This window comes from Bos indicus, chromosome 21 (genome assembly GCF_029378745.1).
Source record: "Bos indicus isolate NIAB-ARS_2022 breed Sahiwal x Tharparkar chromosome 21, NIAB-ARS_B.indTharparkar_mat_pri_1.0, whole genome shotgun sequence".
Classification (NCBI taxonomy): domain Eukaryota; kingdom Metazoa; phylum Chordata; class Mammalia; order Artiodactyla; family Bovidae; genus Bos; species Bos indicus.
The window spans coordinates 59,079,009-59,104,397 of NC_091780.1; the positions used below are offsets into that span (position 1 = coordinate 59,079,009).

Below are 25,389 nucleotides of genomic sequence, written 5' to 3' on the forward strand. Positions count from 1 at the left end.
TTTCCAGGCAAGAATACTGGAGTGGGTACCATTCCCCTTTCCAGGGGGTCTTCCCGACCCAGGGAACAAACCCAGTGTCTCCTGTATTGCAGGCAGGTTCTTTACCTTCCGAATCACTAAAGTATCCCTCAGTTCCTTGCTCTCAAGACATATGCTGTTGTTGTTCAGTAGCTCAGTCGTGTCCAACTCTTTGCGACCCCATGAATCGCAGCACGCCAGGCCTCCCTGTCTATCACCAACTCCCGGAGTTCACCCAGACTCACGTCCATTGAGTCAGTGATGCCATCCAGCCATCTCATCCTCTGTCGTCCCCTTCTCCTCCTGCCCCCAATCCCTCCCAGCATCAGAGTCTTTTCCAGTGAGTCACCTCTTTGCATGAGGTGGCCAAAGTACTGGAGTTTCAGCTTTAGCATCATTCCTTCCAAAGAAATCCCAGGGCTGATCTCCTTCAGAATGGACTGGTTGGATCTCCTTGCAGTCCAAGGGACTCTCAAGAGTCTTCTCCAACACCACAGTTCAAAAGCATCATTTCTTCGGCGCTCAGCCTTCTTCACAGTCCAACTCTCACATCCATCCATGACCACTGGAAAAACCATAGCCTTGACTAGACAGACCTTTGTTGGCAAAGTAATGTCTCTGCTTTTGAGTATGCTGTCTAGGTTGGTCATAACTTTCCTTCCAAGGAGTAAGCATCTTTTAATTTCATGGCTGCAGTCACCATCTTCAGTGATACTTTAAATGTGTTTAAACATATTTTTTCTTTGTCCACATGTGTACCCTTTCCAGTGCTCTTCATTCTTTTGTGTCCATCCTACTTTCCATCTAGAAGCATCTTATTTCTCTGTAAAGAACTACTTAAAATTTTTTAGTAAAGGTGGTAAGCTTCCTCAGCTCTTATTTCTCTGAAAAATCCCTTTGTTTTGTCTTCAATTTTGAAGGATTTTTTTGTTTTTTTGCTTTCTGAATGATATGACATCCCCGCCCCCAACCCCCAGCACTTTAAATACATCTTTCTGTTGTGTTTTGACTTGGATGATTCCTTCTTTTTTCAAGTTTTTACTTAGAAATAATTTCAAACTGACAAAAGTTTACAAAAATAGTAATGTTTCCATAGACCTTTCATGGTGCTTCCACATATCACATACCCGTAGGACAAGGATCAAAACCAGAAAATTGCATCAGCACAGTATTACATTGATATTACTCAATGTATCGGTCGTCCCCCTCTTCCCGTTCAACCACACTTGTCACCAGTAGCAATGACAGTGATTTATTACAAGAGGGGAACCTGGGGAGGATTAGGGGGAGCCCTCCCACCCCTTTCTGTGGGGTCTGGGTGCCCGAGTCAGACGCAGCTTGGCTCCTGGGAGTGCACCCTTAGGTCGGATTCACAACCTTGCCCAGGAAGAGGCTGCTCCACGTGAAGTCGTCGAAGATCATGATGATGAAGGGCCGGTTGAAGCGGAGGGTGAGCTGCCCGGGCGCTGCGCTCAGGCTGAGCCGGGTCGGGGCATCTGCCTCCAAGCCCTTCTCATCGACCTGCAGCGCTGCCTTATGGACCACCTGGTGGGAACAGACCCGGCGTGGAGGATGAGCACCTGCTGCGTGGGCGGAGCTTTCTGAGCTCCTCCCACCCTCAGTTTTCTGGACTGCGAAGCTGAGGCTCAGAGACGGGCACTTACTGATAGCTCATCTATGCGGCAGCCCCGGACCAGCGCCGGAATCTGTCCACCTCCCGGACCCAGGTCACACCTAGGCTGCCTCCCTAGAAAACCGGCAGGTGGAGCCCACCAACGGAGATAAAAGGACTTGGGGCTTAAACTGGAGCTCAGCATCCATATTGGGCGTCCCTTACTGGGTCCTGGGCTGGTGGACGGAGACCTCGTTCCCTCTTCATTTTGCCAGTAAATACGAGGGTTCGATTTATGCAAAAGGTTTGTACCCACTCTGTAGGGGAAAGGGTCATCTGTGACTTCTCAAACATCCCTAGTTATAATCAAAATTAGAAGATATTCTCAAGCCAGTAAAACTCTTGAGTGGCTTGTATTAAAAGCCTTGGACAGATCAGAACTGGCTGATTAAATAACACTACCTATGGGATAGGATGGCTTCCCTGGTGGCTCAGTGGTAAAGAATCTGCCTGCCAATGCAGGAGATGCAGGTTTGATCCCTGGGTGGGGAAGAGCCCCTGGAGAAGAAAATGGCAACCCACTCCAGTATTCTTGCCTGGAGAATCCCGTGGGCAGAGGAACCTAGCGGGCTCCATGGGGCTGCAAGGGGTCAGACATAACTTAGCAAGTAAACAACAGCAACGAAGGGACAGGACTCTCCTGGATGGAGCAGCTGGGAATCAGAGGCTCAGCGCACTCTGTAACGAGCCCCACATGGCTAGGGAGAAGCTGAGCTGGACTAGGAACCCCTGCAGTGTGTCCTGGGAATGTGAGGTTTTGAGTCATATGTTATTCTATTTACTGCCTCTGTGACCTTCACTCTCCCAGAGATTCCTCCTCTGAGAAACTGGGGTTGCAGCCACCTTGTAAGGAGGTAGCAGTTTGACTGAGTCCTTCACACACAGGCAATGTTGAGCGCACACCATGTGCCAGACATCACAGTGGTCAAGATCTGTGAGCGTGAGGGCAGGGGCTACTCTCACTCTCCTGTCCCCTCTCTCTCTCTTTTTTTTTTTTTTGTCATCCATAGGATGGTAAGATCCTGTGAGGGCAGGGCCTTGTCTGAGGCATCCCTAGTATCTAGCACAGGTGGGGGCACATGGAACATGTTCAGTAATATTTTCTGAGCGACAGAACCTAAAGCTGAAGGGTGGCGATTCAGTGTGATCTCATGCAGACCCTTCCTTTTGCTGGCAGTCCTGCCGTGATGACTTTGTCTTCCACAGAGCCCCTCTGTGTGGCCTGGCAGAACAGGTGGACGCTGGACTGTGCTACTGCTTTGTCTCCAGCTTCCTGTGTGACCTTAGGGAGGTCACGTTCTTGCTGAGCCTCCGTTTAGCCTGTTGTAAACTGGAGGCTTGGAGAAGACCTCTCAGCCTGGGCTCTAGTGACCTGTTCATGGATGGGCTCTGTGTTGCTTATTATTGTTTGTACTGTGAATTTTGGTAGAGGGGGAAGGAGGGGCTGTAAAGACACCTACCTTTGACACCTTCGGCAGGGCCTCTTGGGTGATGCCTGAGAAATGTGTCCGGTTGCTGAGCAAGTCTGCAATGCCCATGTCCCCCATGATGCCCCCAAGGTCGTAGGCTCCAGAGATGGAGATCTTTGGGATGTACAGGTCCACCTGGCTGCTCGGGTAAGCAGATGGGGTTAGACTTTCCTGGGCTGGGCCTGGTCAGCCAGACTCCCGTTTCCCCTGGGATGCCCTGCCTCCCTGATGGACCTGCTCTTTGGGGACAGGGGAGGGGACAGGGCAGGCAGCAGCATCTGCCTCTCCCTGCAACACACAAGCAGCTTCTTCTTTGGGCCTCTGAATTGCAAAGTCCTTTCTTCTCAGCTCTTTCTTGGAGCTGATTCCACTCAATCCAGCTAAACTCCTGGACCCTGAAGGAAAGAATCCCTAAAGAAGTCCTTGTGGACAAGAGAAATAAAAGCGAAAATAAAAAATAGGATCAAATAAAACAGAAGTTTTTGCACAGCAATGGAAACCATAAACAAAATGAACCTATGGAGTGGGAGCCAATATTTGCAAATCATGCTACCAACAAGGGCTTAATTTCCAAAATATACAAACAGCTCATACAACTCAATATCAAAAAACCAAATAACTCAATCAAAAAAATGGGCAGAAGACCTATATAGACATTTTCCCAAAAAAGACATACAGATGGCTAATAAGCACATGAAAAGATGCTCAACATTGCTAATTATTAGAGATATGCAAATCAAAATCACACTGAGACATCACCACACACTAGTCAGAATGGCCTTCATTTAAAAAGTCTATAAATATTAAGTTTATAAATGCTAGAGAGGGCATGGAGAAGAGGAAACCTTCCTACAGTGTTGGTGGGAATATAAATTGGTCCAGCCACTATGGAAAACAGTATGGAGTTGCCTTAAAAAACTAAAAATTTATCATATGATCCAACAATCCCACCCCTGGGCATATATCCAGAGAAAACTCTTAATTTGAAAGGATAGCTGTACCTCTATGTTCATTGCAGCACTCTTTACAGTAGACAACACACCCTAAGTGTCCTTCAACAGATGAATGGATAAAGAAGATGTGGTGTATATATACAATGGAATATTAGTCAGCCATGAAAAAGAAAAGAATTAATGCCATTTTCAGCAACATGGATGGACCTAGAGAACATCATACTAAGTGAAATAAGTCAGAGAGCAAAAGGCAAATACTATACGATATCATTTATATGTGGAATCTAAAAAATAATACAAATGAATTTATTTATAAGGCAGAAAGAGTCTCACAGACCTAGGAAACAAACACTGTTACCAAAAGGGAAGGGGTAGGGGGATAAATTAGGAGTATGGGATTAACAGATACACACTGCCATATATAAATTAGATGAACAACAAGGATTTACTGTATAGCACAGGAACTGTATTCATTATCTTATAATAACCTATAATGGAAAAGAACAATAAAAGGATATATATAACTGAATCACTTTGCTATACACCTGAAACTAACACAATATTGTGTATCAACTGTACTTTAATTTTAAAAAGAAAAAAAAAAAGACCTGTGGAACCTCAAGCATCCCCTGGGAGAAACAGAGGAGTGGAGGGAACAGGGAGCTGGGAGCAGCGGTCCTGGCCCCAGCTGTGCTGCTAATGCTGTGTGGCTTTAGCCAAGTCCCATCCCTCTCTGAGCTTGTCCTCATCTACACCACATGGGGGAGAGAAGATGCCTGAAACCCTGAAGTCTGTGCTAAGGCACGCGCTGTCCATTGCGGGAGGGAAGGCTGGAGACCTGCTCTGCACTGAGCACAAGCCAACCTGGAGAGGCCTGGAGGCTGCCAACCTGGGGAACTGAGGCGGAGTCCAAGGCCAATGAGATGTGGGACTTATCTAGATGAGCAATAGCAACAGAAGGTAAGGGAGGCAGACCCATACCGGGCAGCTCCTGGCTCACCTTCCTGACCTCCTTTACCTCGCCTAAGCTGCGCAACCTTACAAAGTGGAGTCAACATCGTCAATTTCCAGATTGAGACTGAATCTCAAAGAGAGACTGAAGAATTTCTCCAAAGTCACACCCCTGGGAAGCAGCAGGACTATGATTCTTCAGGACTTGTTGCCTCGGAGCCCCATCGCCCTACCCCGAGAGCTGTCCCCATGACCTGCCGGCAGCAGGAAGGTGACAGCTGAGCAAGGGGACCCGGGGGAAGGCTCTCGCGAGAGCACCTTGTGAGTAGGGCCCAGGGGCTTCCAGTGGGAGGTGGGGTATCAGCTGGGCTCTGAAGGATGCTGAGCTCAGATCCATTGGAGAGCATGGTGGGGAAGGGGCAGTGATGCTGGGAGTGGTGAGAAGTGACCGCGTGAGTGTGAAGGTGAGGAGCTGTGGGTGACATCATTGGGATAAAGTAGATGCCCAATCACATATGATGTCTAAAGGTGCAAAGTTTTATCTTGAATGTTTATTTTTTAAAAATCTAGACGAAAATGGCACATGTTACTGGTGAATGTTGTTTTAAATATTTTAGTTTAGAGATTATTTTTGGAGTAAAGATAAAGGGTATCCTTTGTCTCATTTTCAATACATCAGGGTTTAGAATTTGAACCATAGCATTATCACCACCTGGTGGGGCTGTACCTGAATTACAGTGTCCCTTCGAGGGGTGAGGGTGAGGTAGGGATGGGACGGTTGACCAGAAAAACTGGCAAATGGGTCCCTACTATTGACCAAACATGGGGCTTCCCCAATGGCTCAAGCCGTAAAGAATCCACTTGCAATGCAGAAGACATGGGTTTGATCCTTGTGTTGGGACGATCCCCTGGAGGAGGAAATGGCAAGCCACTCCAGTATTCTTGGCTGGAAAATCCCATGAACAGAGGAACCTGGCATTCACGGGGTTGCAAAGAGTCAGACACGACTGAGCACATGATGGATGGATGGACGGATGGACCAAACACGGGCTCACATGCACACACCCTGGAGGGAGGGAAGGTTGGTCCAAGGACACTAAGAATGCCTTCCATGGCCCCCATGTGGCTCTGGGGATCTCTGGAACACAGAGCTGACCACAGCTCTCTTTCCTGAAGGAGAATGCCCTAGGACCTCCTGTCCACTCTGGAACTGGATTAACCTCTCCAGAAGCACCAGCACTCAGCAGCTCTCCAAGAGGATCATTTATAATAAAAAGAACCCCAAACCATGGAACACAAAGCCTATGTCCATAACAAAGTAGAAGAGCTTCTTTCTAGATTTTTCTGCCTGCAAAATTCTTGGATTACCAAGTTCATCTGAGAGGGATTTGGCTTATCCTCTGCTGCTGATGGTGCTCGGGTCCTGGCCTCCCTGACTTGGCTGGTGCTGTTACCCCTTCCACCCGCGATCCTGGGGTGCTTCATGCTGACTGAACTTCTACTCAGGCTTAAGGCTCAGTTCAAAGTGAAAGCCTTCTGCTCTGCAGCCCCTTCCCCAGTTTCCTGGGGTAGAGTCCAGTTTCCTATCCTCCCCCAAGTTTTATACGTTATGCCTCTCCTTCCCTCTCTTGCCCTTACAGAGCTTACGTCACTGTACCACTAATAATTCCACTAGAATCTTCTTTCTTCTCTAGAGTACATCCCTTCTGCTTAGCCTAGTGCACCGTACATAGCAGTTGCTTCCACATATGGATACTGAATGAATGGATGGATGAATGAATGATATGGTGCCTGCCCCACGAGCCTTCTCGAGAGACTCTAGATCCAAGGGCAGCCTCCTTCTCCTACAGCCCCTCTCCCCCTTGAGTCTGCATCCTCTCCCCCACCAGTTCTCATGTTGATTGGTTCATGCACAGACAAAACCCCCGTCTCCCAAGAGTGAAGACCATCTTCTCGAGAACATCTGCTCCCTCCTCCAAGGTGAGGATCAGGGCTGGACACAAGCTTGACTGTAATTTTGATTTCCCTCTAGCTCAGGGGCTCCTGGGAAAAATGAGTTTATTATGTACTTATGTCCTTACTTTCTTACTTGTTTACTGATTGGTTGATAGATGGAAGAAGCATTAGATCCCTCAAGTGATTTAACCATTCATAGGCTTTGTGTGTTTCCCTGATAGCTCAGTTGGTAAAGAATCCACCTGCAATGCAGGAGACCCTGGTTCGATTCCTGGGTCAGGAAGATCTGCTGAAGAAGGGATAGGTACCCACTCCAGTATTCTTGGGCTTCCCTTGTGGCTCAGCTGGTAAAGAATCCACCTGCAATGCGGGAGGCCTGGGTTCAATCCCTGGTTGGGAAGATCCCCTGGAGAAGAGAAAGGCTGCCTACTGCAGTATTCTGGCCTAGAGAATTCCATGGACAGTCCATGGGGTCGCAAAGGACTGGACACAACTGAGGGACTTTCACTTTCAGGCTTTGCATTGGTTCCAGGGCGGGGTACCGTGGTCAGTAGTTTCATTATGTATTTTTATGGTCTCTCAGGAATCTTTAGCAGTGCTTGGTGGCAGGTAAGCAAGGTAACAGAATGGATCAGTGTGGGCTTGTGAACTCAGTTTAAGAAAAAGATGAAAGATGTGATAATACAGGGGGTAGCTATCAACTTCCTGATTGAGAAGGACCTCCCTTTGTGGAACGCCCCAGAGCATCCCAGTGTCAATCAACAGGTGGATAAACAAGTGTGACTTTAGGTCAGAGAACCCAGCACACAGGGAAACAATAAGCCCTGGAGGGCAAGTGTAGGGGTAGAAGGATAGCTAGATGGGTCCCTTTTCTACTCACCCCACTTTCTGGGAACTGCAGAAACTCAGTTGGCTAAGGGCTTACCTCATGGTTAGGGACTTGGACCACCTCTGAATGGTGTCCCGGCTCAGCGCGGTGATGACCGAGTCCATCTTCCCCTTGACTGGGAGCACGAAGAAGACAGTCTCATTGCCTGTATAGTCCAGCTGTACCAGCTGGCAGGGGAGCACCGAGTCGTTCAGGTACTTGATGGTGTTCGACTGGAACATCATGGGCACCTGCACTGTGGTTGCCTCGTTCACATGGAAGTTTTCTTCTCTGGTGCTTTCCAGGTCGAAGGAGTGCGCCCACATGCCTGGGGACAGGAGGGATGGGGAGGGGAAAAAACAGGCCCGTGAGAACAGGAGAAAAGCACAGCTTGGGTGGCATCAGAGCACCAGGGCTGACCACCAAACAAATTACGCAGTGGCCTCCTCCACCTGGAAGGTCCTCACCAGAGCTGCTGGAATTTTGTGCTAGGATGTGAAACTCCCAGAGGTGTAAAGCCTGCTCCATCCTCCTTTGGGATACACTGAGGATTAGTATGCTTTCTGAGACTGACTTCTAAAAATGGAAGGAGAGAGAGAAAACAGAGAATGCCAGTCCTGGGATTTGGGAGTGGGATTCAGTACACTAGACTTTGGATCGAGTGGATCTTGGCTTGGAGGGCTCTGGAAGTAGTGCTGGGGGAACTGATCAACCATTCCCATCCTCACCCCCTGATGTCCTGGCCACAGAAGCACAGCAGGCAGCCTGGTCACCCAGTCAGTCGTACCCACTTTCCTGCAGGCCCCTCCTCCCCTCCTGAGTGGCCCCAGGGGCCACAGCACATTTCCTAGAGACAGGATCAGGGTGAGATGAGTCCTTCAAGGTCTCAGACTCCCATCCCCACCTGGACTCATATTCCCTTCACCACATTCCACAACAGCATCATGCAATCTGTTTGTTCCTCTTGTGATGGGGAACTCACTACTGTAATTGATGGGACTTTCCACTACTGGTTAATACTGGTGGGAAGGAAGTTGCTCCTTGTGAAAGTCACTCAGTCATGTCCGACTCTTTGCGACCCCATGGACTGTAGCTCACCAGGCTCTTCTGTCTATGGAACTCTCCAGGCAAGTGTACTGGAGTGGATAACTGTTCCCTTCTCCAGGGGAATCTTCCCAACCCAGGGACTGAACCCAAATCTCCCGCATTGAAGGTGGATTCTTTACATCTGAGCCACCGGAGTTGCTCCTTAGAGGAAGCCAAAGCCTGCCTGTTGGTAATACCTGCCTGCTGAGCCTGTTCAGCCCTTGAGTTTATTCCAAGCAACTCCAAGTCCTCTTGGAGATGACAGGTTTTTGGATATTTAAACATGGGTTGAGTCTCACCAGGGCCTCCTTGGCTCTAGGCTGTCTCCCCAGGTCTGGAGATGAATGAGGACCCTGAGTCCAGAAGACCCCAAGTGTTCTGGCTGCCCTTGACCTCCAACCCAGAAACCCTTGTGAGGTTACTTTTGCCAACTGAGGCTGCCTGAAGGTGGCCAGAGCATAGCTCCAAGCAGACATTCTCCATCCATCCACCTGTGGGATCTCTGGACCATGGGCAAAAACTCTTGGTTCTGAGGCAGCCTCAGCACCCTGGAAGGGCTTCTAAGGGAGATGACAGGCAGAAGCCAGAGGATGCAGGGTAACGAGCAATGGATACAGATCCTGGAGACTCAGGGACTGCGCCTGGTCCATCTCCATGACTGAGGCTGTCTCACAGCACATGAGATAGTTTATGGGCTCTCAAGCCATCCTCTGGGCTTACTTGATGATTCAGTGGTAAAGAATCTGCCTGCCAATGCAGGAGACATGGATTTGATCCCTGGGTCCAGTAGATCCTCTGGAGAAAGAAATGGCAAACCACTCCAGTATTCTTGCCTGGGAAATCCCATGGACAGAGTAGCCTGGCGGGCTACAGTCCATGGGGTTGCAAGAGTCAGACATGACTTAGTGACTAAAACCAAAACAAAGGAAGTCTGGACTCCTCAGAACTAAGGGGGTGTGTTTTGTGGCCAATGGCTCCAACTCACAGCCAAAAAATTGTGGGTGAAATATTTTTTAGTGCTAGGTTTTCCATACTTCAAAGTTTGCTGTGTGCTTTTTACTGAGTATTTCTTTTCTAGAAGCAAGTGTATCGTATATCCAGCTTGGTAGAAAACCAAATTTAGAATGCCATCTAACTTCTACTTTAAGGGATTTTTCTTCTTGAAAATTCCTAGGAATTTATGAAGGGAAATTGGAGACAGCAAGGATGAATCCCTGGAAGATCTTTTAACAATATTTCTAATGTTCTCTGAAAAAGAGCTGTTAAGACAATTCACTAAGTAAGGAACACGCCAGGGACATCGTCCATGTCCTAAATTTAGTGATGAGAGCTGCACCATTCTTCATTTGTATTATTATCCTGGCTTGCTGGAAACATTTCAAAGTATCTCTAAGCTTAAACAGGGCCTTATTAATTAGCTTTGCTTTATCATAGAACATCTGTGTATAATCAAGCAACCCACGCTCCTGTCAATGTCTGCTCTTCTTTCAGATGTTCAAACTCTTTCTGATTTTATTACCAGGAAATATTATTTCCTATGAACTCAGCCCCATTGTGGTCATGAGAATGCTTAGAAATTGTGAAAGCAAAGCCCTGTGTCAAATGATACCCTGTCAGCCCCTGTCCTGCCAGCCGTCTCTCAGTCTCCCTTAGGCTCAAGAGGGTCCTCCCTCTACCAGTGTTGCAGAACTTCTATGCAACCACTGCTGAGTTCCTTGCATGTGCCAAGCACCATGCAAAGACACTAGGGTGCCCAACGAGCTGAGGATGCCATGCACAAGAGTGCATAGTCTAGTGGGAGACATGGCCTGGAGAATTCACGGGAGCATCCAGGAACATTTCCAGGCAAACATTCCTAGACTCCTTGGTCCTCCCATGGGCAGGTGTAAAGAATACTGTCTTTTGATTGGGATCACAAAGGATCCTGAATAGCCAAAACCATACTGAGAAAGAAGAGAAAGCTGGAAGCATCACACCTCCTGATTTCAAACCATATTATAAAGTTATAGCAATCAGAACTATATGGTACAGGCATAAAAACAGACACATCAACCAATGGAACAGAACTGAAAGCCTAAAATAACCCTTCACATATATAGTCAGCTAATATATGACAAGGGAACCAAGAATACTCAGGGGGAAAAAATAATCTCTTCAATAAATGGAGCTGAGAAAAGGATATTCATGTACAAAAGAATGAAATTGAATACCTATCTTACATCATTCACAAAAACTAACTTGAAATGTGTTAAAGTCTTAAACAGAAGACCTGAAACCATAAAACTCCTAGAAGAAAATTTAGGGGAAAAGAAGCTTTTTGATGTTAATCTTAGCTATGATTTTTTGGGGGGGGGGGGTAAGATAGCAAAAGCACAGCAACAGAGAGAAAAATAAACCAATGGGATCACATCAAACCAAAAAGCTTCTACATAGGATATAGTCAACAAAGAAAAAAGGCAACCTATGGAATGGAATTAAATATTTGCAAAACATATATTAGATAAGGGGAGTAATATCCCAAAAAAAAAAAAAAGTGAGAAACTCATCCAACTCAATATCAAAAGAAGCCTCAAATAATCAAATTTAAAACTGAGTAGAGGACTTGAATGGATATTTTTTCCCCCAAAGAAGATAAAATATAAATGGCCAATAAGTACAAGGAAATGTGCTTAACACCACTAATCACCAGGGAAATGCAAATCAAAATCACAATGAGATATTGCATCACACCTGTCAGGATGACTATTATTAAAAAGAAAGCAAGTGCTGGTGAGGATATGGGGAAAAGGATGTGGGGAACCCTCGTGCCTTGTTGGTGGGAATGTAAATTGGTGCAGCCCTTATGGAAAACGTTATGGAGGTTCCTCAAAAAATTAAAACTAGAACTACCACATGATCCAGCAACTCCATTTCTAGGAATTATCAGAAGGAAATGAACCCACTATATTGAAGAGATACCTGCACTCCCATGCTCACTGAAGCATTATTCACAATAGCCAAGATATGGGAACAATTTAAGTATCCACTGATGAATGAATAAAGAAAAGTACATTTATATTCGCACACACACACACACACACACACACACACACACACTGACTGGAATATTATTCAGCCCTTCAAAGAAGGAAACGTTGCCATTTGTGACAGCATGGATGAATCTTGAAGGCATTACGCTCAGTGAAATAAATCAGACAGAGAAAGTTAAATATTATGCTGTCACTTGTATGTGGACTCTAAAAACACAGAACTTACAGAAACAGGGAATAGAATGAGGGGAGAAATGGGTGAAGATGGTCACAGGTACAAACTTCCAGTTACAAAATGAGTAAGTTTCAGGAATCTAATGTACAGCTTGGTGACTACAGTTAATAACACTTTTGGGGCTTCCCTGGTGGCTCAGTTGGTAAAGAATCTGCCTGCAATGCAGGAGACCCAGGTTTGATCCCTGAGTCAGGAAGATCCCCTGGAGAAGGGAATGGCAACCCACTCCAGTATTCTTGCCTGGAGAATCCCATGGGCAGAGGTGCCCGACAGGCTACAGTCCACGGGGTCGCAAAGAGTCGTACATGACTGAGTGACTAGCACACTAACACTAACATAAACTTAAAAGTTGTTAAGAGACCAGATGTTGAAATTCTCAAAACACACACACAAGTAACAAGCCTAAAATTTGTGCTGTTTAAGCTACCAAAGTTTAGTATATCCCCAAGCTACCTGTTCATAAAAATGATTGGGGGAGGGGCCCTTGTTAAAAATACAAATTCTAGAACATTCTTGCTGCAGTTTTGCTCCAGTAGATCTGGCATGGACACCAGGATCTGTCATTTTAACAGGTCTCCATGGTGATTTTTATGGATACGCACTTTGGAAAATTTTGCTCCAAGTTGGTGAGGAGGGGCTGCGGTTTGACTGAGAGGGGTCTTGGTCACAGCTGGCTTGGGAAGTGTTTAATAGGCTGTCTGGAAGTTCCTGAGAGTGTGGGCTATCTGTCTGGTTCTAGACTGTATTTTCAGCCCCTGACCAAGTACCTGAATCTCAGTCAGAAGTTGGCCAATATCTGTAGACCATGAGGCACTCAGAGGGTTCATGGTTACATGTGGGCCTTAAACCAACCTGCAAGAGCATGGGCAAGCTGTTCTTCTGAGTGTCATTTTGATCCTTGGTGAGGGTGATGTAATTCACTTTTCTAATAGGATCATGGTGAAGATGGAGACTCTTCAGACATGCATGTGCTTTATAAGATCAAAGACTTTGCCTAAGAGTACACTCTGGGCTTTGATGGCTTTAACTGAATGGGATGGGTGAGGGGTACCTTTAAAAAAGATGTAGTTGACCAGGATGAGTGTGGCTGAGCTGTCTGACTCCGAGAACAAGTCCACAATGTTCCCTTGCGTCTTATTCTTGATATACTCGTTGATTTGTCTGCTGGCTCCTGCCCAGTCCTGAAAATCTGTGGTCAAGGCCTCCAGCTCGTAGTAGTGCTTGGTGTCTGCTGAGAATGACTCCAGAAGCTCCAGGCTGTGGTCAAGGAACAAGGCATTGCCCATGGTCATGTCCAAGGTGGTGTTTGACTCCCTGAGGAGGTGGTGGAGATGCCGGAAGGCCCGGTGGATCTCACCTTCGGACATCTCAGTAAGGTTGAAGCCCAGGCCTTGGAGAAGCTGCTCCCGTGTGTAGCCTCTGGCGCCCAGGGACAGCATAGCTAAGGCCGTGGAGATGCTCACAGGGGAGATGAAGACATTCTTGCCGGGAGCTGAGGCCACTAGGTGCTTATACAGGGTAAAGGCAAAGTCAACATTGTTTGGAGCCAAGTCCCGGTGAGGGTTCCTTGTGCTCATGTCAGTGTCAGAGCCCTTAGCCTGGACGGTCCAGAGCCCACTGGTAGACAGCCAGAGGAGACAGGTGTACAGGGTGGGTAGCATTGTCCAGGATGGCCAGGTCCTGCAAAATCAGAAATGCTCATTAGATGATGTGGGTCCTCCGAGGCAGTGGGCATGGTAAGCAGTAGGCAGAAGCCCTAGCAAAGACCCCACTCAAGCTCCAATTTCTTCTTTTACATTGGCTGTGTGGCCTGGGGCAAGTCAGAACTCTGGGCCTTGATTTCCTCTCCTGAAAGTATGAATTGCACCTGCTGTGATTTTCAAATACCAAACCATGTGCCCAAAATATTGCTTCAGGTGACAACAACAAAGTATAAAGGATTATTTTGATTTTAGGTGGGCAGAATAGATGCTTAGAAAGCTTAACTACCCACTCAGTTAATACATTCAAATTACTGAAAGAAAAAACTATCAACCAAGAATACTCTATCAGTCAAAACTGTCCTTCAAAAGTGAGGAAGAAACTAAGACATTTCCAGATAAACAAAAGCTGAGGTAGCTTACCACTAGACCTCTCCTATGAGAAATGCTAGAGGGTGTACTTCTGGTTAAAATGAAAGAACCATAGAAAGTAAATAGATTCTGTAAGAAGAAGTAAAGATCTCTGCAAAAGGTAAATACATGAGTTAGTATAAAAACTAGCATAATTTTGACTTGTAATTCCACTTGTTTATGTTTTCTATATGATTTAAAAGAGTGACACATAAAATATAATTATTCATGTATCTTTTTGGACACACAATGAATAAAGATGTAATTTGTGAAATATAACTGAAAAGATATGGGAATGGAACTATATAAGAGCAGTTTTGTATGTTATTGAAGATGATCTGGCATAAAGTCAAACGACAGTGTTATAACTTTACCATATTAAATGCAATTTCCATTAAAACCTGAAAAGATATAGAGTGTGCACAGAGAGGAGCTTTCCTGCTAGCTCAGCTGGTAAAGAATATGCCTGCAATGCAGAAGACCCCAGTTCGATTCCTGGGTCAGGAAGACCTGCTGGAGAAGGGATACACTACCCATTCGAGTATTCTTGGGCTTCCCTGGTAGCTCGGATGGTAAAGAATCTGTCTGCAATGTGGGAGACCTGGGTTCAATCTCTGGGTTGGGAAGATCCCCTGAAGGAGGGCATGGCAACTCACACCAGTATTCTTGCCTGAAGGATCCCATGGACAGAGGAACCTGGCAGGCTACACAGTCCATAGGGTCACAAGGAGTTGGACATGACTGAGCACCACACAGCACATGCACAGAGGGAAGTGGAAGATAATTAAACTCCTTCCTTTGTATTAAGGAATATAAATCTTCCCATGTAATTCAGAAAATCAACTAAATACACAAAAATATATTAGTAATGCAGGAAATAAAGCACAAAAAAACTATAAGGCATATAGAAAACAAATAGGAAAATGACCGAGTAGTTCCTCCATATGAGTAATTAATGTAAATGGATACAATTCTCCAGTCAAAAGACAGAGATTGACAGAATGGATTTTTAAAAAAGAAACAACTATATGCTCACTACAAAAGATTCACTTTAGATCCAAAGGCACATATATGAAAATGAAAGAATGGAAAAAGATAATCCATGTAAATAGGAACCAAAAGAGAGTACAGCTAGCAGAAGAAAGGAAACAATAAAAATTAGAGCACAGATAAATAAATAGAAGTTAGAGAAAATCAATGAAGCCAAAATATGATATTGTATAGTATTATAACCATATATTTGGAGAAGGCAATGGCACCCCACTCCAGTACTCTTGCTTGGAAAATCCTATGGATGGAGGAGCCTGTTAGGCTGCAAGCATGGGGTCACTAAGAGTCAGAGATTGAGCAACTTCACCTCACCACTTTCACTTTTCACTTTGATGCATTGGAGAAGGAAATGGCAACCCACTCCAGTGTTCTTGCCTGGAGAATCCCAGGGACGGAGGAGCCTGGTGTGCTGCCATCTATGGGGTCGCACAGAGTTGGACACGACTGAAATAACTTAGCATAGCATAGCATAACCATATATTAGGATATAATTATAATAAAATCTAATCTTCAAAAGGATTAATAAAATTGATAAGCCTTTAGCTAGACTAATTCGACAAAGAGAGAGAAGTCTCAGATTACCAAAAGCAGAAGTGAAAGTAGGGGCATTATTACTTATCAGTTCAGTTCAGTTCAGTTCAGTTGCTCAGTTCATGTCCGACTCTTTGCAACCCCAAGGACTGCAGCACGCCAGGCTTCCCTGTCCATCACCAACTCCTGGAGTTTATTCAAACTCATGTCTATTGAGTCAGTGATGCCATCCAACCATCTCATCTTCTGTCCCTTTCTCCTCCCGCCTTCAATCTCTCCCAGCATCAGGGTCTTTTTCAAATGAGTCAGATCTTCACATCAGGTGGTCAAAGTATGGGAGTTCCAACTTCAGCATCAGTTCTTCCAGTGAAAATTCAGGATTGATTTCCTTTAGGATGGACTGGTTGGATCTCCTTACTGTCCAAGGGACTCTCTAACCCCACAGTTCAAAAGCAGCAATTCATCAGTGCTCAGCTTTCTTTATAGTCCAAATCTCACATCCATACATGACTACTGGAAAAAACACAGCTTTGACTAGATGGATCTTTGTTGGGTAAGTAATGTCTCTGCTTTTTAATATTCTGTCTAGGTTGGTCATAACTTTTCTTTCAAGGAGCAAGCGTCTTTTAATTTCATGGCTGCAGTCACCATCGGCAGTAATGTTGGAGCCCAAAAAACTAAAGTCTGTCACTCTTTCCACTGTTTCCCCATCTATTTGACATGAAGTAATGGGACCAGATGCTATGATCTTAGTCTTCTGCATGTTGAGTTTTAAGCCAACTTTTTCACTCTCCTCTTTCACTTTCATCAAGAGGCTCTTTAGTTCTTCTTCACTTTCTACCATATGTGTGTGTCATCTACACATCTGTGGTTTTTGATATTTCTCTTGGCAATCTTGATTCCAGCTTGTGCTTCATCCAGCCTGGCATTTCTCATGACATACTCTGCATATAAGTTAAATAAGCAGGGTGACACTTTACAGCCTTGGCATACCCCTTTCCCAATTTGGAAGCAGTCTGTTGAACAATGTCCAGTTCTAACTGTTTCTTCTTGATCTGCGTACAGATTTCTCAGGAGGCAGGTCAGGAGGTCTGGTATTCCCATCTCTTGAAGAATTTTCCAGTTTGTTGTGATGCACACAGTCAAAGGCTTTGGCATAGTCTATAAAGCAGAAATAGATATTTTTCTGGTACTCTCTTGCTCTTTTGATGATCCAATGGATGTTGGCAATTTGATCTTTGGTTCCTCTGCCTTTTCTAAATCCAGCCTGAACATCTGGAATTTCATGGTTCACATACTGTTGAAGCCTGGCTTGGAAAATGTTGAGCATTACTTTGCTATCATGTGAGATGAGTGCAATTGTGCAGTAGTTTGAGCGTTCTTTGGCATTGCCTTTCTTCAGGATTGGAATGAAAACTGACTTTTTCCAGTCCTGTGGCCATTGCTGAGTTTTCCAAATATGCTGGCATATTGAGTGCACCACTTTTACAGCATAATCTTTTATGATTTGAAATAACTCAACTGGAATTCCATCACCTCCACTAGCTTTGTTCATAGTGATGCTGCCTAAGGCTTCACATTGACTTCACATTCCAGGATGTCTGGCTCTAAGTGAATGATCATACCATCGTAGTTATCTGGGTCATGAAGATTTTTTTGGTATAGTTCTGTGTATTCTTGCCACCTCTTCTTAATATCTTCTGCTTCTGTTAGAAGCATTTCTGTCTTTTATTGTGCCCATCTTTGCATGAAATGTTCCCTTGATATCTCTAATTTTCTTGAAGAGATCTCTAGTCTTTCCCATTCTGTTGTTTTCCTCTATTCTTTGCAATGATCCCTGAGGAAGGCTTTCTTATCTCTCCTTGCTATTCTTTGGAACTCTGCATCCAGATGAGTATATCTTTCCTTTTCTCCTTTGTCTTTCACTTCTCTTCTTTTCACAGCTATTTGTAAGGCCTCCTCAGACAACCATTTTACCTTTTTTGCATTTCTTTTTCTTGGGAATGGTCTTGATCACTGACTCCTGTACAATATCACGAACCTCCATCCATAGTTCTTCAGGCATTCTGTCTATCAGATCTAACCCCTTGAAGCTATGTCACTTTCACTGTATAATAATAACTTTATTGACTATGCTAAAGCCTTTGACTGTGTGAATCAGAACAAACTGTGGAAAATTCTTCATGAGATGGGAATACCAGATCACCTGAACTGCCTCCTGAGAAATCTGTATGTAGGTTAAGAAGCAACAGTTAGAACTGGACATGGAGCAACAGACTGGTTTCAAATTGGGAAAGGAATATGTCAAGGCTGTATATTGTCACCCTGCTTATTTAACTTATATGCAGAGTACATCATGAGAAGTGCTGGACTAGATGAAGCACAAGCTGGAATCAAGATTGCCAGGAGAAATATAAAAAACCACAGATATGTAGATGACACCAAACTTACGGCAGAAAGCAGAGAAGAGCTAAAGATCCTCTTGATGAAAGTGAAAGAGGAGAGTGAAAAAGTTGGCTTAAAACTCAAAATTCAGAAGACTAAGATCATGGCATCTGGTCCCATCACTTCATGGAAAATAGAAGAGGAAAGAGTGGAAAGAATGACAGACTTTAGTTTTTTGGGCTTCAACATTACTGCCGATGGTGACTGCAGCCATGAAATTAAAAGATGCTTGCTCCTTGGGAGAAAAGTTATGACCAATCTAGACGCATATTAAAAAGCAGAGCTATTACTTTTCCAACAAAGATCTGTCTATTCAAAGGTATGGTTTTTCCAGTAGTCATGTATGGATGTGAGACTTGGACTATAAAGAAAGCTGAGCACTGAAAAATTGATGCTTTTAAACTATGGAGTTGGAGAAGACTCTTGAGAGTTCCTTGGACAGCAAGGAGATCCAACCAGTCCATCCTAAAGGAAATCAGTCCTGAATATTCATTGGAAGAACTGATGCTGAAGCTGAAAGTCCAATATTTTGGCCATCTGATTTGAAAAACTGACTCATTTGAAAAAGACCCTGATGCTGGGAAAGATTGAAGGCTGGTGGAGAAGGGGATGACAGAGGATGAGATGGTTGGATGGCTCAATATACATGAGTTTGAGTAAGCTCCAGGAGTTGGTGATGGACACAGAGGCATGGTGTGCTGCAGTCCATGGGGTTGCAAAGAGTTGGACATGACTGAGCGACTGAACTGAACTGAACTGAACTGATACCTGAATGGTCTGGTGGTTTTCCCTAGTTTCTTGAATTTAAGTCTGAATTTGGCAATAAGGAGTTCATGATCTGAACCACAGTCATCTCCTGCTCTTGTATTTGCTCACTGTATAGAGCTTCTCCATCTTTGGCTGCAAAGAATATAATCAATCTGATTTCGGTGTTGACCATCTGGTGATGTCCATGTGTAGAGTCTTCTCTTGTGTTGTTGGAAGAGGGTGTTTGCTATGACCAGTGCGTTCTATTGGCAAAACTCTTTATTAGCCTTTGCCCTGCTTCATTCTCTATTCCAAGGTCAAATGTGCCTGTTACTCCAGGTATCTCTTGACTTCCTACTTTTGCATTCCAGTTCCCTATAATGAAAAAGATATCTTTTTCGCTGTTAGTTCTAGAAGGTCTTGTACGTCTTCATAGAACTATTCAACTTCAGCTTCTTCAGCATTACTGGTTGGGGCATAGACTTGGATGACTGTGATATTGAATGGTTTGCCTTGGAAACCAACCAAGATCATTGTCATTTTTGAGATTGCATCCAAGTACTGCATTTCAGACTCGTTTGTTGACTATGATGGCTACTCCATTTCTTCTAAGGGATTCTTGCCCATAATAGTAGATATAATGGTCATCTGAGTTAAATTCACCCATTCCAGTCAATTTTAGCTCACTGATTCCTAAAATGTTGATATTCACTCTTGCCGTCTCCTGTTTGACCACTTCCAATTTGCCTTGACTCATGGACCTAACATTCCAGATTCCTATGCAGTATTGCTCTTTACAACATCAGACTTTATTCCCATCACCCATCACATCCACAACTGGGTGTTGTTTTTACTTTGACTCCGTTTCTTCATTTTTTCTGGAGTTATTTCTCCACTGATCTCCAGTAGCATATTGGGCACCTACTGACCTGGGGTGTTCATCTTTCAGTGTCTTATCTTTTTGCCTTTTCATACTATTCATGGGGTTCTCAAAGCAAGAATACTGATGTGGTTTGCCATTCCCTTCTCCAGTGGACCACGTTTTGTCAGAACTCTCCACCTTGACCTATCTGTCTTGGGTGGCCCTACATGGCGTGGCTCATAGTTTCATTGAGTTAGACAAGGCTGTGGTCCATGTGAGCAGATTGGTTAGTTTTCTGTGATTCTGTTTTTCATTCTGTCTGCCCTCTGATGGAGAAGGATAAGAAGCTTATGGAAGCTTCCTGATGGGAGAGACTGACTGGAGGGGAAACTGGGTCTTGTTCTGATGGGTGGGGCCATGCTCAATAAATCTTTAATCCAATTTTCTGTTGATGGGTGGGGCTATGTTCCCTCCCTGTTATTTGACCTGAGGCCAAACTATGGTGGCGGTAATGAAGATAATGGAGACCTCCTTCCAAAGTTCCCATGCAGGCACTGCTTCGTTCAGTGCCCCCTACCCTGCAGCAGGCCACTGCCGACCCACACCTCCACCAGAGACTCCTGGACACTCACAGGCAAGTCTGGGGCAGTCTCTTGTGGGATCATTGCTCCTTTCTCCTGGGTCCTGATGTGCACAAGGTTTTGTTTGTGCCCGCCAAGAGTGTGTTTCCCCAGTCCTACGTAAGTTTTGGCAGCTTTATGGTGGGGTTAATGGTGACCTCTTCCAAGAGGGTTTATGCCATACCCAGGTCTACTGCACCAAGAGCCCCTGTCCCTGCAGCAGTCCACTGCTTACCCATACCTCCATAGGAGACACTCAGACACTCACCACAGGTCCTGGTGAGCACATGGTTTGTTACTACCTATAGCACAGAAATTTTTTAAAAATTATGAGAATACTATGAAAAAATTAGAAGTTATACACCAAAAAATTGGATAACTTAGATGAAATATAAAATTTATAGAAACACAAAACATACCACAATTAAACCACAAAGAGACAGAAAATCTGAATAGACCTTTAAGTAGTCAGGAAATTGAATCAGTAATTGAAAACCTCCCAACAAAGAAAAACCTGGATTATACAGCTTCAGTTTTGAATTCTACCAAATACTTAAAGAAGAATTGGCACAAATTCTCCTCAAACTTTCCAAAATAACTGAAGAGGAGGGAATGTTTCTTAACTCATTCATTGCCCTGATACCAAAGGCAGACAAAGACACTATAAGAAAAGGAAACTACAGACAATTGTTTATGAACATTGATGCAAAAACCCTCAACAAAATGTTAACAAACAGCATTCAGCGGCGTAGTAGAAGGATTTTACACTATGTCAAAGTGGGATTAATTCCTAGAATGCAAGATCAGAATGGCCATCATCAAGAAATCTACAAACAATAAATGTTGGCGAGGGTGTGAAGAAAAGCAACCCTCCTACAGTGTTGGTGGGAATGTAAATTGGTCCAGACTCTATGGAGAACAGTATGGAGATTCCTTAAAAAACTACCAATAGAGCTCCCATATGATGCAGAAATCCCATTCCTGACCATATATCCAGAGAAAACCATAATTCAAAAAGATGCATACCCCAACATTCACTGCAGCACTATTTACAGTCGTCAGGACATGTCCTTTGAGAGAGGAATGGATAAAGATGTGGTACATATATACAATGGGATATCACTCAGCCATAAAAAGACTGAAATAAGGCCATTTGCTTCAACATGGATGGACCAACAGACTGCCATACTGAGTGAAGTAAATCAAACACAGACAAATATCATATGGTATTCCTTATATATGGAATCTAAAAAAAAAGTTACAAATGAGCTTACATAGGGTCACAGATACAGAAAACACACTTATGGTTACCCGGGGAAAAGTGAGGGAGAAGGGATAAATGGAGAGATTGGGATTAATATACATACACTACTATTATAAATAACTAAGAAGAGCCTACTGTATAGCATAGGAAACTCTACTCAATACTTCATAGTGAACTACATGGGAAAAGAAACTAAAAAAAGAGTGAATACTTGTGTATGTATAACTGATTCACTTTGCTATACAGCAGAAATCAACACACCATTGTAAATCAACTATACTCCACTAAAAATTCAAAATAAATAAAAAGTAAAGGGTATAATAACAATGAACAGTCAGATAAAGAGAGTAAGGCAAGGTCTAGAGGGGTCTTAAACACAGGGGCTCTTGTCCCTGTGGCTTGTATATACACCACCCTCTCGCCATGTACATTCAGAAGCTCTCTGAACCCCACACCTTTGGCATGCTTATGGAGGCTTCATCAATAGGTGGAATTGATCATGAACTTAATCTCTAACCCCTCGCCCTTTCCTGCAGGATGGGGCTGAAAGTTCCAAGTTCCAGTCATGACTTGATCTTTCAGGTGACCAGCCCCCATCCTGAGGCTATCCAGGAGGTCACCCAGCATCTCATTAGAGCAAAGGACACTGCTGTCACCCAGGAAATGCCAAGGGATTTTGGAGCTCTGCCTCAGGAAGCAGGGTCAAAGACCAAATACTCGAGCAAAAGATGCTTCTCGCATTCTTATCACTTAGGGAATTACAAGGGTTTTAGGAACTTGGTGCTAGGAACCAGGGGGCAGAGATCAGTATGTCTCCTGCATTGCAGGCAGATTCTTTACTGACTGAGCCACATGAGAGCCCTACAACAGTCAAGTTCATAGAAACCCAAGGAAGGTTAGTAGTTATCAGCACTGGGGGTGGGGAGGGGGGAAATGGAGAGTTAGGGTTTAATGGGTAGAGTTTCAGTTTGTGATGATGAAAAAGTCCTGCAAATGGATGGTGGTGATGGTTACAGAACAATGTGAATGTACCTGATACCAGAGAACTGCACACTTAAACCTGGTTGAAAGGCTCAATCTTTATATATCTTACCACAATAAAAAATTAATGATAAGCCATTAAAAAGGTTTGATAAAATGATTCCAAAAAATATAGCCAAGGTCAGAATCAGTAAGCAGACACTCTGCCTGCAAGGCCAGTGGTCCCAAGCCCTGTGCTTTATGGAACGCCCCCGTATTCCTATAAAGGAAGGATGCTTATAGGAGAAGCAGGTCCCCCTGCACCACCCCACCTGCAGGACTAGCTATGCTGGGATGGGGCTGGGAATCCACAATGAAACCAGTCCCTCAGGAGAATGCATGCACACTGAAGGTGGGAGTCAGTAGTCTGCTCCGGAACACACCCTGAGGCCCTTTCCTGGCCCACTGCAAACCCAGAACTTCACGAGAACCTCTCTTTGAGCCCCTCTCAAGCCCCCTGCCTGCCTCCCTCCACGTGGTGGAAATACAATTCCTGTTCCTGGCTTCTTGGCTTTGATAAGAGCCTCACCCCATCCCTGCCCAGTTTCCTGGCTTACAGACAATCTCCATTTTCCCAGGTTTCACGGCAGACCAAGTCAGATGGAGATCTCAGCACTATCTTATGACCCAGATGATCTGGGTGCACTGTTCAAACTCTGCCTGTTTCCTTGATATAAAGTAGAGTTGCTAACAACACCTACCCCTGGCCTGGCCCATTTGACTGTCCACCTTTCTGGGGTCTGTCTTCTTCTCCAGTTCTAGGACACAGCCCAAAATTGGGACTTGGCATCCCTCCCAGTTGCCCCTCCTCCCCGACCTGATCTCCATGCCTCTTGCTCACCTCCTGCCAACCTTTCTTTCCTCTGCAGCCAGGGCATGTTTCCAGAATCAAGCAGATGGGCCAGCCTCCTGCAGAAAAGCTGTCAGGGACTCCCATTGCTCCCAGGCAGGGCTGATCCTCACTCACATTGCCCAGAGAGTCCTGCCTCAACCCCCAACCCCAAATTTGGCCTGTTGAAATCTCAGTCATAGCAACACTGTGTCTCTTGGGGTGTCCTCCAAGCACGTACCAGACTTTCATCCCTCTGCCTGGGTCAGGCCAGGGAGGTCATTCCATTCTCCAATGTTTGCAAAGCCTGGCTCTGGCCTGAGAACTGGAGACAAAGATGGGCCAGTTCCAGTCCTTCCCCATGTGGCTCCACTCTCTGCACTCTGTTGGCCTGTCCCCTCCCTGTCATGCCTGGATCACTTCCTTACCTCCTCCAGGAAGCCCTCCTCTGTGCTTCTCTCTGTCACTGCCCCTGTCAGACTTTAGTGAGATCTTTGCTTCAGTCCTGGCCATCTCCATGCTCATCTTTGGCCCCTTCTTGGGCAAGGACCTGATGCAGTTCACAGCCTGGAACGGGATGGGCTTGCCCCCAGTAGAAATTCTTCTCTCTTCCCTTCTCTTCCTGCTGTCTCTGAGATTTCATGCCTCATACCCTCCTGTGCTAATCCCCTCCTGTACTAATCCTCCAAGATGGGGATTAAAACTCTACCCACCTCACAAGACTGTTGTGAATATCAGTCACAGCTGTTAACACTGCTTTCTTTAATGACCTCACTTCCTGGGTCATCCTGGGTCCATTGTACAGATGATGAAACTGAGGCCCAGGGAGTGAGGGCTGAAATCCCAAGCCTAGCGGTCTGACTACATAGCTTGTGTTCTGCCTTTCTCTAGAGTGAAAACCCAGCAACGTAAAAATGCAGAATATCAATATCATCCATGGATTTCATTTCATGTATGTCTTCCTTGTCCCTCATTTTTGAAGTCATACACATGCAGTACACACCCACTGTGTTCTCTATTTTTCTAGATGCTCTGTACAAGTCAGGCACAGTCCCAGGCCCTGTGCATTTAACCTCAGACTATGTGCTGTAATGCTGGTAGTTCCGTTCTGTCTGCAGGATCCTTGCCCCAGGTCATCCAGGGAGGAGGTGTGTGCAGCTCTGTAGGGTACAGTCTGTGCTGGGTCACCTGGGCACTGTCCTCCCCTGCCTGTGTCCCCGGGCAGGGGCGCTCTATTGTGCCGATCCATCCCAGCTCTCAGACTCCATCTCAGAGGCTGTTAATGGCTGTCTGGCTGGCCTTAGGGGCATTGTGTGATAGCTGGGAATGGCTTTTAGAGCCGAGTCAACTCCTGCAAGACAGGAGCCCAGGAAAAATCAAAACCCCTGTGGGTGGCCCACAGACTCTGGAAAACCCTCTCAAGGGTTGTCTCCTGTCACTGCTGGTTGCCCTAAGGCTCCATGCCCCATTTAAAAAAAAAAAATTCAGGTGAGCAAGACACAGTCATGGCTTGGTTCTGGAGGCCGGGCAGCTGTTACTCACGGTCAGCAGTGGGCTCAGGCTGCAACTGCTGGCTTGGTCCTGCTGTCCTGGATCATGTCATGTGTACAGTAAGCCAGCGGGGCTGCTGCTGCTAAATCCTGTTGGTCAGCTTCCCAGCTGGTTAATGGTTA

General features: G+C 45.2%; 1 protein-coding gene across 1 annotated transcript; it reads right to left on the bottom strand.

Moving 5' to 3' along the window:
* Positions 1-1,254: 1,254 nt before the first annotated feature.
* Positions 1,255-25,389, bottom strand: SERPINA6 (serpin family A member 6). The gene is made up of 5 exons (XM_019984021.2): positions 25,259-25,389; positions 13,289-13,917; positions 7,945-8,215; positions 3,151-3,298; positions 1,255-1,563 (listed from the first exon to the last, which is right to left on the bottom strand). The coding sequence occupies exons 2-5, from the start codon at positions 13,896-13,898 to the stop codon at positions 1,378-1,380; spliced, it is 1,215 nt and encodes a 404-aa protein (XP_019839580.2). The 5' UTR covers positions 13,899-13,917; positions 25,259-25,389; the 3' UTR covers positions 1,255-1,377.

Coding starts and splice junctions, on each gene's coding strand:
- SERPINA6 (XM_019984021.2), bottom strand. CDS start 13,898: ATGCTACCCACCCTGTACACCTGTCTCCTCTGGCTGTCTACCAGTGGG. Junction 8,216..13,288: donor CAACTACATCTTTTTTAAAG/GTACCCCTCACC, acceptor TCCTGTCCCCAG/GCATGTGGGCGCACTCCTTC. Junction 1,564..3,150: donor CCCTGCCGAAGGTGTCAAAG/GTAGGTGTCTTT, acceptor TGTTCCCACCAG/GTGGTCCATAAGGCAGCGCT.